The following is a 14,629-nucleotide window of genomic DNA, read 5'->3' on the forward strand; positions in this document are numbered from 1 at the left end:
TAAGTGAAACAAGCCAGGTGCAAAGGACAAATACATGATGATTCCACTTATATGAAATATCTAGAATTAGCAAATTCATAGAGACAGAAAATATCCATTACCAAGGGCCAGGGAAAGGGGGAAATGGGGAGATATTGTCTTACACAGAGTTTCTGTTTGAAGTGATGAAAAAATTTTAGAAATATAGTGTTGATGGCTGCAAAATACTGGAAATGCAATAAAAGCCACTGAATTGTACACTTAAAAACAGGTAAAATCTCAAATGTTATTTTATATATGTGGATATACATGTATATTTACCCCAATTTTAAAAATTATAATGTAATATACCAAAAAAGATTGAGTGTACACTTTTTGGTGCATTGTATGATGTGTAAACTATACCTAAATAAAATTGTTTTATTTTTAAGCTGCTTATTTTGGCAGACCAAGACATTCAACATCATGTCATTCCCTACTTCATCTCACACCAATTCATGCCATACTATCTGCATTTCAATCATACCAAATGACTCCTTGTCTACTCCATGCTTTTCATGTCTTTGTACTAAACATTTTCTGAATGCTTAGCCCAGAAGAGTAATTTTCAATCTTTTTGATCTGAGGATCTTTACACTCTTGATCATTACTGAAGACTCCAGAGTCTGTGTATGTGGGTCATGTCTATATCTATTTATCATATTAGAAATTTAAACTTAAACTGTTTTAAATATTTATCAATGTTTTTAAAGTTAGAATAATGCAACAATTGTGTTCATCTAAATAACACCTTCTAAGAAAAGTAACTATTTCTTCAAAAATAATAACAAGAAATAATAACGAGGAATCATTGTTTTACAATGTTACAAATATATTTAATATCCATCTTACTAAAAGACAGCTGGATTCTCCTATATGCCTCTTTATCCTCTCATTGTGTTGTTTTGGTTGAAGCATATGAAGAGCTTCCAGCCTCCCGAAGTTGTGTAATTGGAAAAGAGAGGAGCGTTTTAATAATAGCCTTTGCAGATAACTGAGTATTCTTTCATACTACACCAACACGTGACAAGTTTTGGTTACTTAAAGGTTAGTTGCAGTGTGGAATCTGAAACCATAGTGATGAACTTTTCATCCTCTATTACATTAAAATTCATTGGTCTATCTTGCACTTTGAATAAATCATTTACTCATGCATGATTTTATCATGTCATTTGAAAATATTGGTTCTTTAACTTATGCATATCTTCTAAATGTTGACACATTTCATTATGCAGTAATCCCAAATCACATGCATTAATATTATCACCATGTCAACAGAAAAGCCTGTAAGTACTGGGAAGCTGTCAAGGTTACTGTGGTGGATACAAGACTTCTATTCTAATTTTTTTACTTCAGAGTTTGGTTTTTACCATTTGCAACACACACAGTACGTCATTTACCTTGAAGTGACACACTCATTGTATCCATTCTTTAGAAAATGTCCACCACACATACAGGCTTGGATAGCTATAGTTTAGTTATTGAAATCTAAATTTTTATTAAAAAATGATTAAATAAACTAGCTTACCTTTAGTATAGAACTAGGTACAGGCTTTCAAAAGTGTAAAATGAAGCCTCATGTAATAAAATAAAAGCTTTGCAATACATAGTAAGCGAAAAAAGCAGTTAGCTGAATAATATATTTGGTATCATTCCACTTTTATAATTAAAAATTACACACACATACTTAACAAAATTCTGGGGCATGTCACATGTTAGTTATGCGTAAGTAAACAGGATTGATGGTTGCAGAGATGAGTCAGGGATTTCATATTCAAATCCATATTATTTGAACACTCTACAACAAATTTATATATTATTTTGCAATTTAGAAAGCAAAGAAAAAATTGATTTCCACATAGTGAAACTGGAAGAATGGGAAATATATGGAAATCACACAAAGATATCAAGAAGAGAGAAGTTGTGTAAAGAACAAGAAGATGGTTTACGTTAAACTTGAATGACAGGAAAAAGGTTTCCCTAAATTATGTGGATAATCCTCACTGAACATTATGCTTGAATAATTATGTCCCATAAAAACATTAAAAATATTAGATCATTTCCATAACATTTTCTCAAGTCTGCTACATATATATTATATATCATATATATTATATATATTTTATATATATTATAAATATTTTATATATTATATATTTTTTATATATATATACATATATACAGAAAAAAATCTCTGATGTTTGCTTGAGAAACTATGATTAACTATTACTGAACAGATATTCTTAAAGATACAATTTGCCCACTGGAAAAAAAAATCAATTAGAATAGTTTTATACTGAAAAACGATTTTTCATGAATTTTAGTACAGTTATTTATAAGAAACATTATGATAAAACATATTAAACCTTCCATGATTAGAAGCTAATAATTATAATTTGCTGTACATGCTAGCAATTAATTTCTTCTTTGACATTTGGTGGGGGGTGGGGGGTGGGGGTTAGATGATGTAGTCACATTCATTCCTGAATATAAACTCTAGGAAAATGTAATTGCTACATGCAATTACCACTATTATTTCTCTAGTAATCTAAATGATACTCATTTCCACCTATTTAAAATTGAATTATTGTACTTACTTTCAACAATTACTTGTCTGTCTTCCCAGTTGTCTTTAATAAGCTGTATATTTCCAAAGTGTGCATCACTGTAAAAGATTCGGTTGGTACCTTTTCTTCTTTGATTATAGTCAAAAGCCAAGGCTATGACATTCTTGAAATAATGTGGATTCTCATACGGCCTTATTGGGGAATTTAAATTGGTTTCATCAGAAAGATGTATACTTTTTAATATTGTTCTTCCTGAATACAACAAATAGCCTTCATGCCTCAGGCAAGTAACTCCATCTTCTGCCAAATATCCATGGGCACAAGCACAAGTTCTCTGGGAATTTCCTCGATAAAGACAGAGTTGCTTACAGCCACCATTGTCCCTGGCACAAACATTGGTCCCTAATGAAGAAAAATGATACACACGTGCACATGTTTATGTTTTTCTTTTGTTTTTGAAACAAAATTCTCCATAAAGAAATATTAAAACTTTGATGTTGAATATTCTCTTTTTGCTCTTAATTGTAAGCTGGTCAATAAAAAATTTAAAAAGTATTGTTTTTTAAAAAGCACAGCAGTTTAAATCTTGGGTTTCTTTGTTTGGAAAATCATATTCTGTTTCATTCACCATCCAAATTAAGCATTAAATTTTTCCCTTAATGAGCCAGTTAAGTATATAAATCTTTTTGAAACCTGATACTTAGATTATAGTGTTTCATATATTGTTCATTTAAAACATGAATTGATATCACCAGAAATAATGCACTGCTTTAAACTCTATCTATGAGATATGGAAAGCATCAAAGAAATCTATACTACAATGTGCCTAACCTCCTAAATATGCTGAGCATAAGTTCTTACTCCAATTTCAAGTGAAGATATAATATGCAATTAAAATTTCTTCACCAGTCTAATTCTCCTTTGTGAATTCATTATTATTATCTCCAACATTATTATAACTTCCTTTGATATAAAAAAGTTAGTTACAATTTATTTTAATGGAGGTAAACAAATTTTAAATACCCAAATCATTGTCCTATAAGTTTAAAATAAATATTTTAGGGAAGTAATGATTTTGGAAATATTTTACACTAACAGCATCACCTTTGGGACCATAATCACTTATATATAATATGATTCATATTATGTATAAAAATTTCAACTGCCTTTTACTCTCTAATATCCTACTTATGCTTTTAATTTTTTATCCAATCAATACATGTTTCAAGTTTTTCTATATTCCTTAGCCAAAACCTATAATCAAGACATGCCAGGTATGTAACATGTCCATGTACCTGTGCTGTCCTGGGCAAGTACGCTTTTGTATGAAATATGACATATTTATTGTATTAGGCTACTCGGTGATACTTGCAGGAAATTAGATGTAAAGACAAGGTTTTGAGGTTTTAGACTCATAGAAGAATTTCTAAGTTTGACAAATGTTTTTAAAAATTGGAGAGAAATCACATAAAATATACGTATTATATATTATTTAAAGAGTGCTGACCTTTCTCTCTTACTCGGTTAAATATTTTAACCTCCTTCAGGTTGACTCCAAGGCCAGTTCTCATGGTTATCGTTTCTGTGGCATCATTCTTGTGGCCCCTTCTGACGGACCCGTTTGCATGTGCTCTGCCAAAAAGTTGAACATACATGATCAACAATCTTCGACTAATTAAAGTCAAGCCAGTTACTTAAGCTGAAGATAACAGATGGGCCAACAGAAGGAAAAGAAACCAACTTTAGTCTGTGACATTGAAATGCTTGCGCTTGGAATAACAAGAGTACCTGCCTTTTCTGTGGAAATTACATGGCTTTGTGGGATCCTTTTTGCGACCTTGCTAAGAAATGGCAAATCCTACAAGGGTAAAGCAACTGGCACTGAAATAACATTTTGAGACTCAAATACTTATGAAAAAATAAATTACCTGTCAGACCAGTAGATGTAAGCCCCAAAGACTGCAACTGAAAACATATCCACATTGCTTCCTGACAGCACCATCTCGCGATTCCCTCCAGTCTCAAGGTCGATTCTCTCTATCTTGTCTGTGCGAGCATCACACCAGTACAATTTGTTTTCCTAAATATCGATTGAGAAGTAATGTTACAGACTATATTTGATTGTTTTATTAAGAAAATAAAGGAACACTAAAAGTAGGTAAACGAAAGTTGTCAGTTAATGCACTTTAAATACTGAAAAGAAATCCAACAGACCTCATAGTCGATGGAGATGCCATTCGGCCATGCTATTCCCATGCTTACAAGGACAAGCTTATCTGAGCCATCCAAGCGAGCCTTTCCAATACAGGGCATTTGTCCCCATTCAGTCCAGAACAAGAGGCTGAAATTAAATTGTTAATTTGTAGTATTTATGTACATTTATTTGTAGTATGCAGAGCTATGCAAAAAGACATTACTAGTAACAGTAGTGACATTCATACTAGAATAAAAATAATACATTTCAGAAGTTAATATACAGTGTGTTTGTTTCCAATAAAATAATTTTTATCATAAAAAAATAGTTAACCAGTCATACAAATCATAGGATGCACTCAACATCCTACCAAAATACCTTTTGTGCCTGCTATTTCCTGTCTCAAATGCTCTTCTTCAACCTGTTTGCCTAATTACTTCCTACTTTTCATATCTCAACTATTTCTTTCCAGAAGTCTTCTGTGTCTTCCCTGTACCATGTGCTCTGCTTCACAACACAGATTATTAGAATGGCAAATTTCCACTTGTATTTCCTTACATTATCATTTATTATAAATATTTTTTGCCTCCACTAGACTGTAAGCTCAACAAGGACAGTGATCACTCCTCTATTTTTCTTCTCTATTACTCCTTCAGCACAAGGTAATTAGAAATTGTGTGGTAAATACATATTTAATTTATGAATATAGACATGAATGCATCATAACTTTTTATTTTGTCCACTTAGACTGCTAAATGTAACTATTCTAGTTTGGATTTTATTTTATCTTATGAAGTCATCTTAAAATACAGTTTTACGCAAAACCAGAAATTCTTATTTTAGTAATCTTATAAAACAAAATGTAATGGGGGGGGATGTGGAAGAAAATATCATGCAGAAAGAACACATAGAGTATGCCAAAATAAAACAACATGTCATAAAATAAAATGTAGAAAAACAGAATGTATATAATCCATGTATTTCACTCATTCATTCAAAAAATTCAGTATTCATAGGACTATACAGAAATCTATGCTTTTAGATAAATATAATTCCTTCTTAATTCTTAATTTGAAGTTACATCTACTGAAGTTTTTATCCAACTATCAGACATCAGCAGTGAATAAAGTTTTAAAAATATGGGAAGCATTGCTTCAAAAGCTGGGTGTATATTTCCTAATTTTTAAAAATTATTGTAATTTTTTTTAGTTCTTAATAGTTATATTGCACCTAAATAGTGAACATAGTACCTAATGGGTAGCTCCCCCCTTCCCCAAGTAGTCCACAGTGTCTCTTGTTCCCATGTTTATGTTCATGTGTGCTCAATGCTTAGCTCCCACTTATAAGTGAGAACACTCAGTGCTTGCTTTTCTGTTCCTGCATCAATTCATTTAGGTTTATGGCCTCCAGCTCCAGCCATGGGGCTGCAAAAGGGCTGTTTTCATTGCTTCACAGTATTCCACGGTATATATGTACATTCTCTTTTTGCAGTCTACTATTGATGGGCACCTAGGTTTATTCTACATTTTTGCAATTGTGAAAAGCAGGTTGATGGACATATGAGTGCACGTGTCTTTTTGGTATAATGATGTATTTTCCTTTGGGTATATACCCAGTAATGGGATTATTTGAATGGTAGCTCTGCTTTAAGTTCCTTGTAAAATCTCCAAACTGCTTTCCACAGTGGCTGAACTAATTTACATCCTCACCAACAGTGTTTAAGCATTCCCTTTTTCCTGCAGCCTCATCAGCATATTTGAATAATATATGTGAATAGTCATGTAAGAATCAGTGAGACTGCATACAGAAAAATTAAAGACTTATATTTTGTTTATACTCGCTGGAGTTATTTAAGTACAAATTGATACTTCACTAAATAAAAATATATGTATTATTTATGTATATTGTTTAATTTGTTTTAACAGTTGATATTTTTCTTGAAAATGCTGTGTAAAATAAACACTGTAGAGTTTTACAGACAAACAAAAATGAGTTATGGCTACAATCTCAATTATATTAATCCTGAAGAAAATTTCATTCATATTTACAAGCTTTATAAATCAGAAAGGAAAAACTTTGTTTTTCTTACCAATAAAATCCAACTAATATTTTATTGGTAAGATATAATTAAGAAGGCATTTAAAAATCTACACTTTTATTAATGTCAAGATTTTTAAGACTTTAAGTTATGCTCTCAGTGGATGAAAAATGTTATTCAATATAAAATAACTGACTGGCAAATGAAATGTATTGCTACACTTAACTTTTTCAGGAAAAATATGTATTAAAATGGCAGGTAATGTTATACTGTGAAGGAGGAACTGTGAGACCAGGACAGACATGTGCTTACTTGTCTAATCTGATTCTTGTCATCTATTTTTAACATATTCCAAAGTTCACATAAGAAATGTGCACATTAAAGATTTTACTTAATATTAATCTACTTGCAAATGCACTAATAAAAATATTATTTTGAGTGAACAGATTAAATAAACTATTTATAGGTTGGTACACAAATAAATGTGTTTATTGCTATTAAAAGTAATTGTAAAAAGCACAATTACTTGTGTACCAACTAACCTACTTAGCCCTAATTCTCACAGCTATGGTAATTATGACTAGGAAGTAAATGATCCACAGTCCACATGGCCAATAAGAGGGCAAGCCAAGAACCACACTCAGGCTTTACTAATCCAGGCCTATATTGTCTTCCCTAGAATACATTGTCTCACCAAATAGAAAGATAACACAGAAATATATAATGATATTATATCAAATGTTATTTTTCCTTAGCTATAAGATGTGTAACAAGAAATCTCCATATTTAAAACCACAAAACAGGCCTGGCACAGTGGCTGATGCCTGTAATACTAACACTTTGGGAGGCCAAGGCAGGCGGATCACTTGAGGTCAGGAGTTTGAGACCAGCCTGGCCAACACGGTGAAACCCCTTCTCTACTAAAAATACAAAAATTAGCCTAGCATGGTGGTATGTGCCTGTAGTCCCCGCTACCTGGGAGGCTGAGGCAGGAGAATCACTGGAACCCGGGAGGCAGAGTCCACAGTGAGCCAAGATCACACCATTGCACTCCAGCAGGGGAAACAGAGTGAGACTCTGCCTCAAAAAAAAAAAAAAAAAAACAAAAAAACAAAAACACACAGACACACACACAGAAAACAAAATATGAAAAAGGTCTTAGCATTGAGAAAGAAGTCACTCTCTTTTTTTCCAAGTAATCCCTATTCATTTTAAATTTGTGATACTTTCATGGAAGAGGCTGAGATAAATATAAAAAAATTATGTATAAAATTATTCTAAGTAAAACTATTTTTAATCCAGAATTTACACAATTCTTTTCCTGTGGAAAACAGTAGTGATTAGATATGGTATCATTTTTGTGAAGCCAAATCTTACTGTGTAGGAATCACTTTTAGAGTTAACTAATTTATCAACTGAATAAATGTAAAAGGTTTTAAACCTATCAAAATTAAGTAAACATTTTATGTCAAGCAAATAATAATTTATTTGCCCCTTAAACTGAAATTGAAAGTAAAGAAATGAATGGAATTTGCACCTTGAGAACCTTTGAGGATTATAAACCAAATGTAGAGAAAGAACCCTCTCCAAGCTCGTAAAACTGCACAAAGAGATTTGTAATTTAAGGTAATAACTTACATAGATGCACCTGAGATATCATTAATGAACATAGATTCTTGGTATCTAAATGTGGTCTTTAGCAATAGGAAGAAATGCAAATATTTGTCCCTGGTTTTTGAGACCCTACTGATATTAACATTGACGAAATTACTATTGATTTTGAACCTATCTGACTTCAAATTTTGCAGTTGTGAAATACGTGTTCACTATATGATATAGCCAAGAAAAATTGATTTTAGAGTATCAAATGGGTACATGTAGCCCTACTAAAAATACTTTCTCAAATCCAGAAAATATTAAACTTGTCCAAATCAAATGGTATATTGTGTAACTAAATTTTATCTGGATAATAAAGTAGTATTTGTTAAACTAAAAAATGTTCTTTGTTTAAATAAGCTTGCACTTATAAATTTAAAAACATATAATTTTATAAGGGACATTTAAAAGTGGCTTTCAGAATTATAGAAATTTTATCAGAAACTGTCATAATACAAATAACTTTATTGTCTTAATTAGACTCTTTAACAGTTTTGGGCAGGAAAACAGTGCAATGAACACATATCGTGAGTTAATTTCCAACTGATTATTGACATTTGGATAAATAGGTAAAAAGATCACATTTGGTAGCACTGGAGTGCCCAAAGGCCTAGCAAACTCTTAAAGGACCCTGAAAGTTAATTGTATTTGTCTTCTGACAACTGTACAGATGGACATCAGGATTAGTCTAGATACAGGTATACTTTTCAGGAAAAACTTTTTTTTTTCCTGTCACAAGCAGTTATATTCCAGCTGAAAAAATACACATTCAAATTATTATAAATGCTCGTGAATAAATTTGAGAAAGCTAACATTAGTGACAAAGCTCTGATTTTTGTGTGAGAAGGGTAACGGAGTGAAAGAAAATAATAAATAAGTCTATTTTTTAAGAGAAACAGTATTAAATGTTATCCTTATACTCTACATATGTGAACAGTTGTGAAAAGCAAGACTAGTTGGAATTAATCATTTTCTCTGGATTTAAAATTCTCTTCTTTGATTGCTAAACTGTTTCCCTAGAGCTCAAATTTGAGTTGCAATTTTTACAATAAATGTGCCATTTCTTCCTACTTTTCTGGCTTCCCTAAGTGAGTATGATTTAGATCCTTTGTCACATATGATAAAGAAAACCTGAGATAACCAAAAAATGTTCATGCTGGCACTAAAATGAAGATCAGGTAATTCTTTTATGTCGGCAGCTGGCCTTGGTCAAGAAGAGAATCGAGAATGTCATTGTGTCCTCTCCTAGCGTGGGGGTCAACAGTGGGTTATCCTACATGCAAAAAAGTAAGAGAAACAAAAAAGAAAGCCAAATAAAAACCCTACAGATGAAAAATAGTAGCTAGCCTTTACATGAGCATAAGCTTTTAATTTGACAAAAGCTGCTTGTAATTTCCAATTTCTTAGCAGATGCACTAGAATCACTCAAAATTCATACAAACTAAATACTCTGTAAGTCAACATGTCCATGGCTACATCTTCAGATCATAAGTAAAATAAGATAATATTGTAAAAGTTTGAATATATTTTATGAGTACATGATTGGACATTTTTAATCTCCTGAATGAAAATGAAATGTAGAGCGTTCTCTTTTTCTGTGAGGCCTTATTCACATTTTCTTTTTCTTCATTTATGTGCAGTTTTGTCTGAGAAAGTATTACAGCCCTATCCCAAATCATTTTTCAAGTCTTAAATATGTTGCTATTGATTAAAGAATCCTGTAATATAAAAAGCACTCAACCACAGGTAGCAGAACCCTGTGCTAAAAGGATGAAAATATAAAACCAGTCTACCCTTGGACACTACTGCACTTTTCAAATTTTTTGTTATTATTGTTGGTTTTGTGGTTGATTCTCAAACTTATTCTTGCACTGTACTGATGCACTCATCAACAAATATTTCATTAGGTATCTATTATGTGCTAGGAGCTGATGATACAAAATAAATTGGATTTAGGTACCCTCATAAAGTCCATTGTTAATGGCAGAGGCAAATGGGTAAATAAGTATCTGAGAAAAATGCTGATTAGAAATACTTAAAACTTGCTAGTCTCTTTAAGTCATAAGTGTAGGGGCTTGAACAATGACAATGTTGAAGTGTTGTGGTGAGAAAAGTTGTCTTTCCTGTAAACAACTTCAGAAATATTTTTTTTTCTTTTATGCGAAAATAAAGATATAGGCCATTTGAGTTGTTCTTTCTGTTTAAGCTTCAAAATTATTTAACTTATTTGTCAATTTGTTTCTTTCTTGGTCTGCTATTCTTAAGTTTACATTTGAGCCTTTCTTGATTCACTACATTGCAATTTTGAGTAATTATATAGGACAATTATTATGTGTATGAATAGCACACACTGGAGAAGCGGAAATTATTCACAAAAAATATTTATATACATATACACACATATATAATGTTTCATAGCACATTAAAAATATTATACCATGTTATAGTTCATTTTTCATGTTATATATGTATTTACACCCTGCCTCATTGCCCATCCGTTCACTTAAACAAATACTTAATATATACATGTACATATATATAATATTAGCTTGTTCACATTTATAATTTTCTTGAATAGTCCATGTTTATGCACCTTTATATATTCAATATATATTTGATATTTTCCTATAACTATGAATTTACCAAATATTTAACAACTAGCTGCCCAGAGCCTATATTTCTAGAGCTCATGAGCTGACTTAGAATTATCAAAATATTATAAAGAAGTTTTTAATTTGTTTCATGACTTGCAACCTATCTTACTAGCATTATTCCTATGGTAAATCAAATTTATTCCATTTCTTTTATATATGTGTTCCCTTGCTTTAAGATGCAAAATATACTCTAAGAGATGGTATTAAACTACACTACACTGTTGTTATCGTAACAGGTGTTAAACTGTCGACCAAGACCTTTTATATATTGTTGAGCATACTGAAAAAGTATATACATAATCAAAGACCATTTGAAAATATGTACTTATAGAACAGCAAGATCCCATGTTAATTTGAATCTTTGCCATGGAAAGAAAAACTTTTCGGCACATTATTTACAGTCACAGAAATACAGAGCTAAATTAAGAGAGAAAACATATATCCTGGTGCTTAAAAGGAAATAAAACAAAATTACAGTATGTGTTTCAGTTAGAGATGATATACCATGGGAAGTTAACCAAAATTTTTAACACCTTAATGGGGCTTCCTGTACATCTTTCGTTGTTAGTATTAAATGACTTTTCAGCATGGAGAAAATTATTACATTTCAATTTTCACAAAGCAAGTAATACCAGAGGAGGAGGAGGAGGAGCAGGGGGAGGCGGAAGAGGAGGAGGGGGAGGAGGAGGAGGAAGAAGAAGAAAAGGAAGAGGAGGAGGAGGAACAAGAGGAGGAAGAAGAGTCAATGATAGGTGAAAGAAACTGATTTTTTAAGCTAAACTAAACTCGTACATGATTCCTATTTTGTATTTGGCTACATTTTAAAAGAGCTCAAGTCTCTATTGTTCAAAAACAGGATTCATGCCCACTTTTCAAGTCATGTTTTTATTTTGAATTCAGCTAATTCACTCCATTATGGTTCACATTTTCCCTTGGCAATACCATCTGCCATGTTTTAACTTCAAACAGAATATTAAAGTACTGTACTTTATTCCTATGATATAAATTTTGACACTTAAATGTCTATATAACATTACCTGGAAATCAATGTTTGAATAATTTTACAAGAATCTTCATTTTTAAGTCTTTTATTTTCTCTCTAAATTCAAGTCAATAAACATATGGAAAAAGTATAGGGAGACATATATCTCTAATATTTCCAAGCAGTAATAAATATTTCCTACAAACAAGTTTAACGTTTAAATGAGTGTATCTACTCTTAACTATGAATATGGAAAAAATTTATCCATGTGACATAATTAATATTTTAAAAACACTTTTAAGAAGAAGTAAATAATATTTAAATATTGCTACATATGTCAAAGATTTCTTGTTTTGTGGACTCACATACAATTCTCGTTTTGAGAGCTCAAAATTAAGAAATCAAAAATATTTACTGAGATACTCCTGCTGAGTCAGTGCTGAGCTGGTAGTTGCAATGGAGAGAAATAAAAAAATCTGACAAACATCTGGAGCAAAGAAATGAGGCTTGTTGACAGATGGAAATAGGTGATGAAAAAATACTGGAAAATCTAAAGTTTCAACCTCTTTTGTGACAACAGGAAAAGAGATATCATATTTAAGAAAGGAAGGCAACAGATGAGAGGTAGGAGGACATGTTAAGTTTCAGTGACAGACATTCAAATAAATAACTGTAAAGGATATCAGAAATATAAATAAAGGGGTGAAGATATTTTATTACTATTTTGCATGTATTTATTATATTTTTATATTTCACTATATATGCATGATTCACATTTTAAAAACATGGAATTAGATGGGTTTAAAAGATAAATATAATAAGAGAGAGAATGGAACACAAAGCCTTAAATGAGAATAAAGAGAATAAAATATAATGCTCACAGGAGATATATAGAGGGGCCTCAGAGAAAACCAGAAAATGCAGGGTCAGAGAAGGCTAAAGAAAAAAAGGAGTTCTTGGTTGGACTATCCGTGGAGAAAACTGTCCTGGAGAAGGCAAATGGTATAAAACTTGCAAAAATAATAATAATCATCTCTAGATGTGGCTGCAAATAAATTTAGAAACTCCTGTATAACAACAGAAGCTGAAACCCATTTTAGGAGTTCAATGATGAGACAATGGATATAGATCATGATTCTGAGAAGTTGAGAAGAAAACATGCGGAAAGTAATGACATTAGTAATGTGTTATCTAATGAGAGTGACCTGAGCCTATCTGAAAGCAAAAGGGAAAGGCTTCATTGAAAGGAACAAGTTAAGGTTGATAAAATAGAAGAGAATGATTTTTGCGTGAAATGTCTGAGGAGACATTTGTATCCAGAATAAAAGCAGAGAAGTCATTTTAAGGAAGAAGGAAAGCTTTTTCTGAGGTTATACTCACTTAAACATTTACAGCATTAATTCACATATTCTCTTTTCCTTGACTGCATTGTCACCTATCACAATTACACACCATTTATTTATTGCTTTACCACTGGCTGGCAGCTTTTTCATCTTCTCCTTCCACTGCTTACATTCTATGGAATTTAATGACATACGAACACCCAAGCTCATAGTACCTCATCTTTATTGCTCCAGGGACCTACCTAGAATCACCCTCTCTTAATTCATAGAGCTGTGTTGGTCACTCATATCAGCTGGACCTTATCTCTCTACTCTTACCCTGGTCTACTCTTGACTTCCCACTATTCCATCGCTAGCTTGCAGGCCTCACCGCCTGATTGGTCACTCAAAGTTAACCCATTACAATGGCCAACTTTGATCTATAACCTTTTTGCACCTTTTTGGTACATGTTTTCTTTTTCTTTTCTTTACTACCCGCGCATTATCAAGCATTATTATTCAATGTCATATAAAATTCCTGCTTAGATTCTAGAAATTCATCCTGGCTAGTCTCACGTTGCTTGAAAATTATTTGATTCATTATTGTGGAAAATATTTAGTACAATAGCTTCAGCAAAACTTAACCTATTCACTTAAAGCTGATAACCTTAGAAATATAGACTAGCAGCTGTGACTTTCTTCAATTTCATCAATTTAACCTCTAAAATACATTTGATCTCCGCATTCTATCTCTTCTTTCACTCCATCTCTGAAGGGGAAGAGAACTAGCACCCACCTCATTTAATCTTCCCAATTAACTAAAAGGATATAGGCATTTGAGACCAAGAAGTTTAGAAATACCTCAAAGGCAAATGTAAAAATAGTAAATGTCTAAGTGGGGATTCCAAACTGTAATGGACACCGTCTGTGCTCCATATAAACACCCTCAGATGCTGTTTACCATTTCTGAGCTCTCAAATGACCTTTGTCCCTAACAGCTCACACAGACAATTTTCTTTGGAGGATTATCCTTGGGCCACTTTAATCCCTTCTCCCACAAGTGCTGACAGTCAGAAATTTTGAGTGTCTGTTTCCTGGAGTGGTCCTTATCCACTGGCTGACTACTTGGGAGTCTGAATACCAAGTTCCATCACTGTGAGGTAAAGTTTAGACTCCAGAGTCCCTCCAGGAGTCAGTC

At 32.2% G+C, this 14,629-nt stretch overlaps 1 protein-coding gene across 1 annotated transcript in view; it reads right to left on the reverse strand.

Annotated features, from left to right (window-relative positions):
- The window catches only part of LRP1B (LDL receptor related protein 1B), a 1,896,287-nt gene that overhangs the window by 463,932 nt on the left and 1,417,726 nt on the right, over window positions 1–14,629 (reverse strand). The window contains exons 38-41 of the mRNA XM_054478394.2: window positions 4,800–4,926; window positions 4,514–4,665; window positions 4,093–4,217; window positions 2,616–2,987 (exon numbers count right to left, since the gene is read on the reverse strand). Of these exons, the coding sequence (XP_054334369.1) occupies window positions 2,616–2,987; window positions 4,093–4,217; window positions 4,514–4,665; window positions 4,800–4,926 (776 nt within the window). The remainder of the gene's footprint in view (window positions 1–2,615; window positions 2,988–4,092; window positions 4,218–4,513; window positions 4,666–4,799; window positions 4,927–14,629) is intronic.

The sequence above is a fragment of the Pongo pygmaeus genome, chromosome 11 (genome assembly GCF_028885625.2).
Source record: "Pongo pygmaeus isolate AG05252 chromosome 11, NHGRI_mPonPyg2-v2.0_pri, whole genome shotgun sequence".
NCBI lineage: Eukaryota > Metazoa > Chordata > Mammalia > Primates > Hominidae > Pongo > Pongo pygmaeus.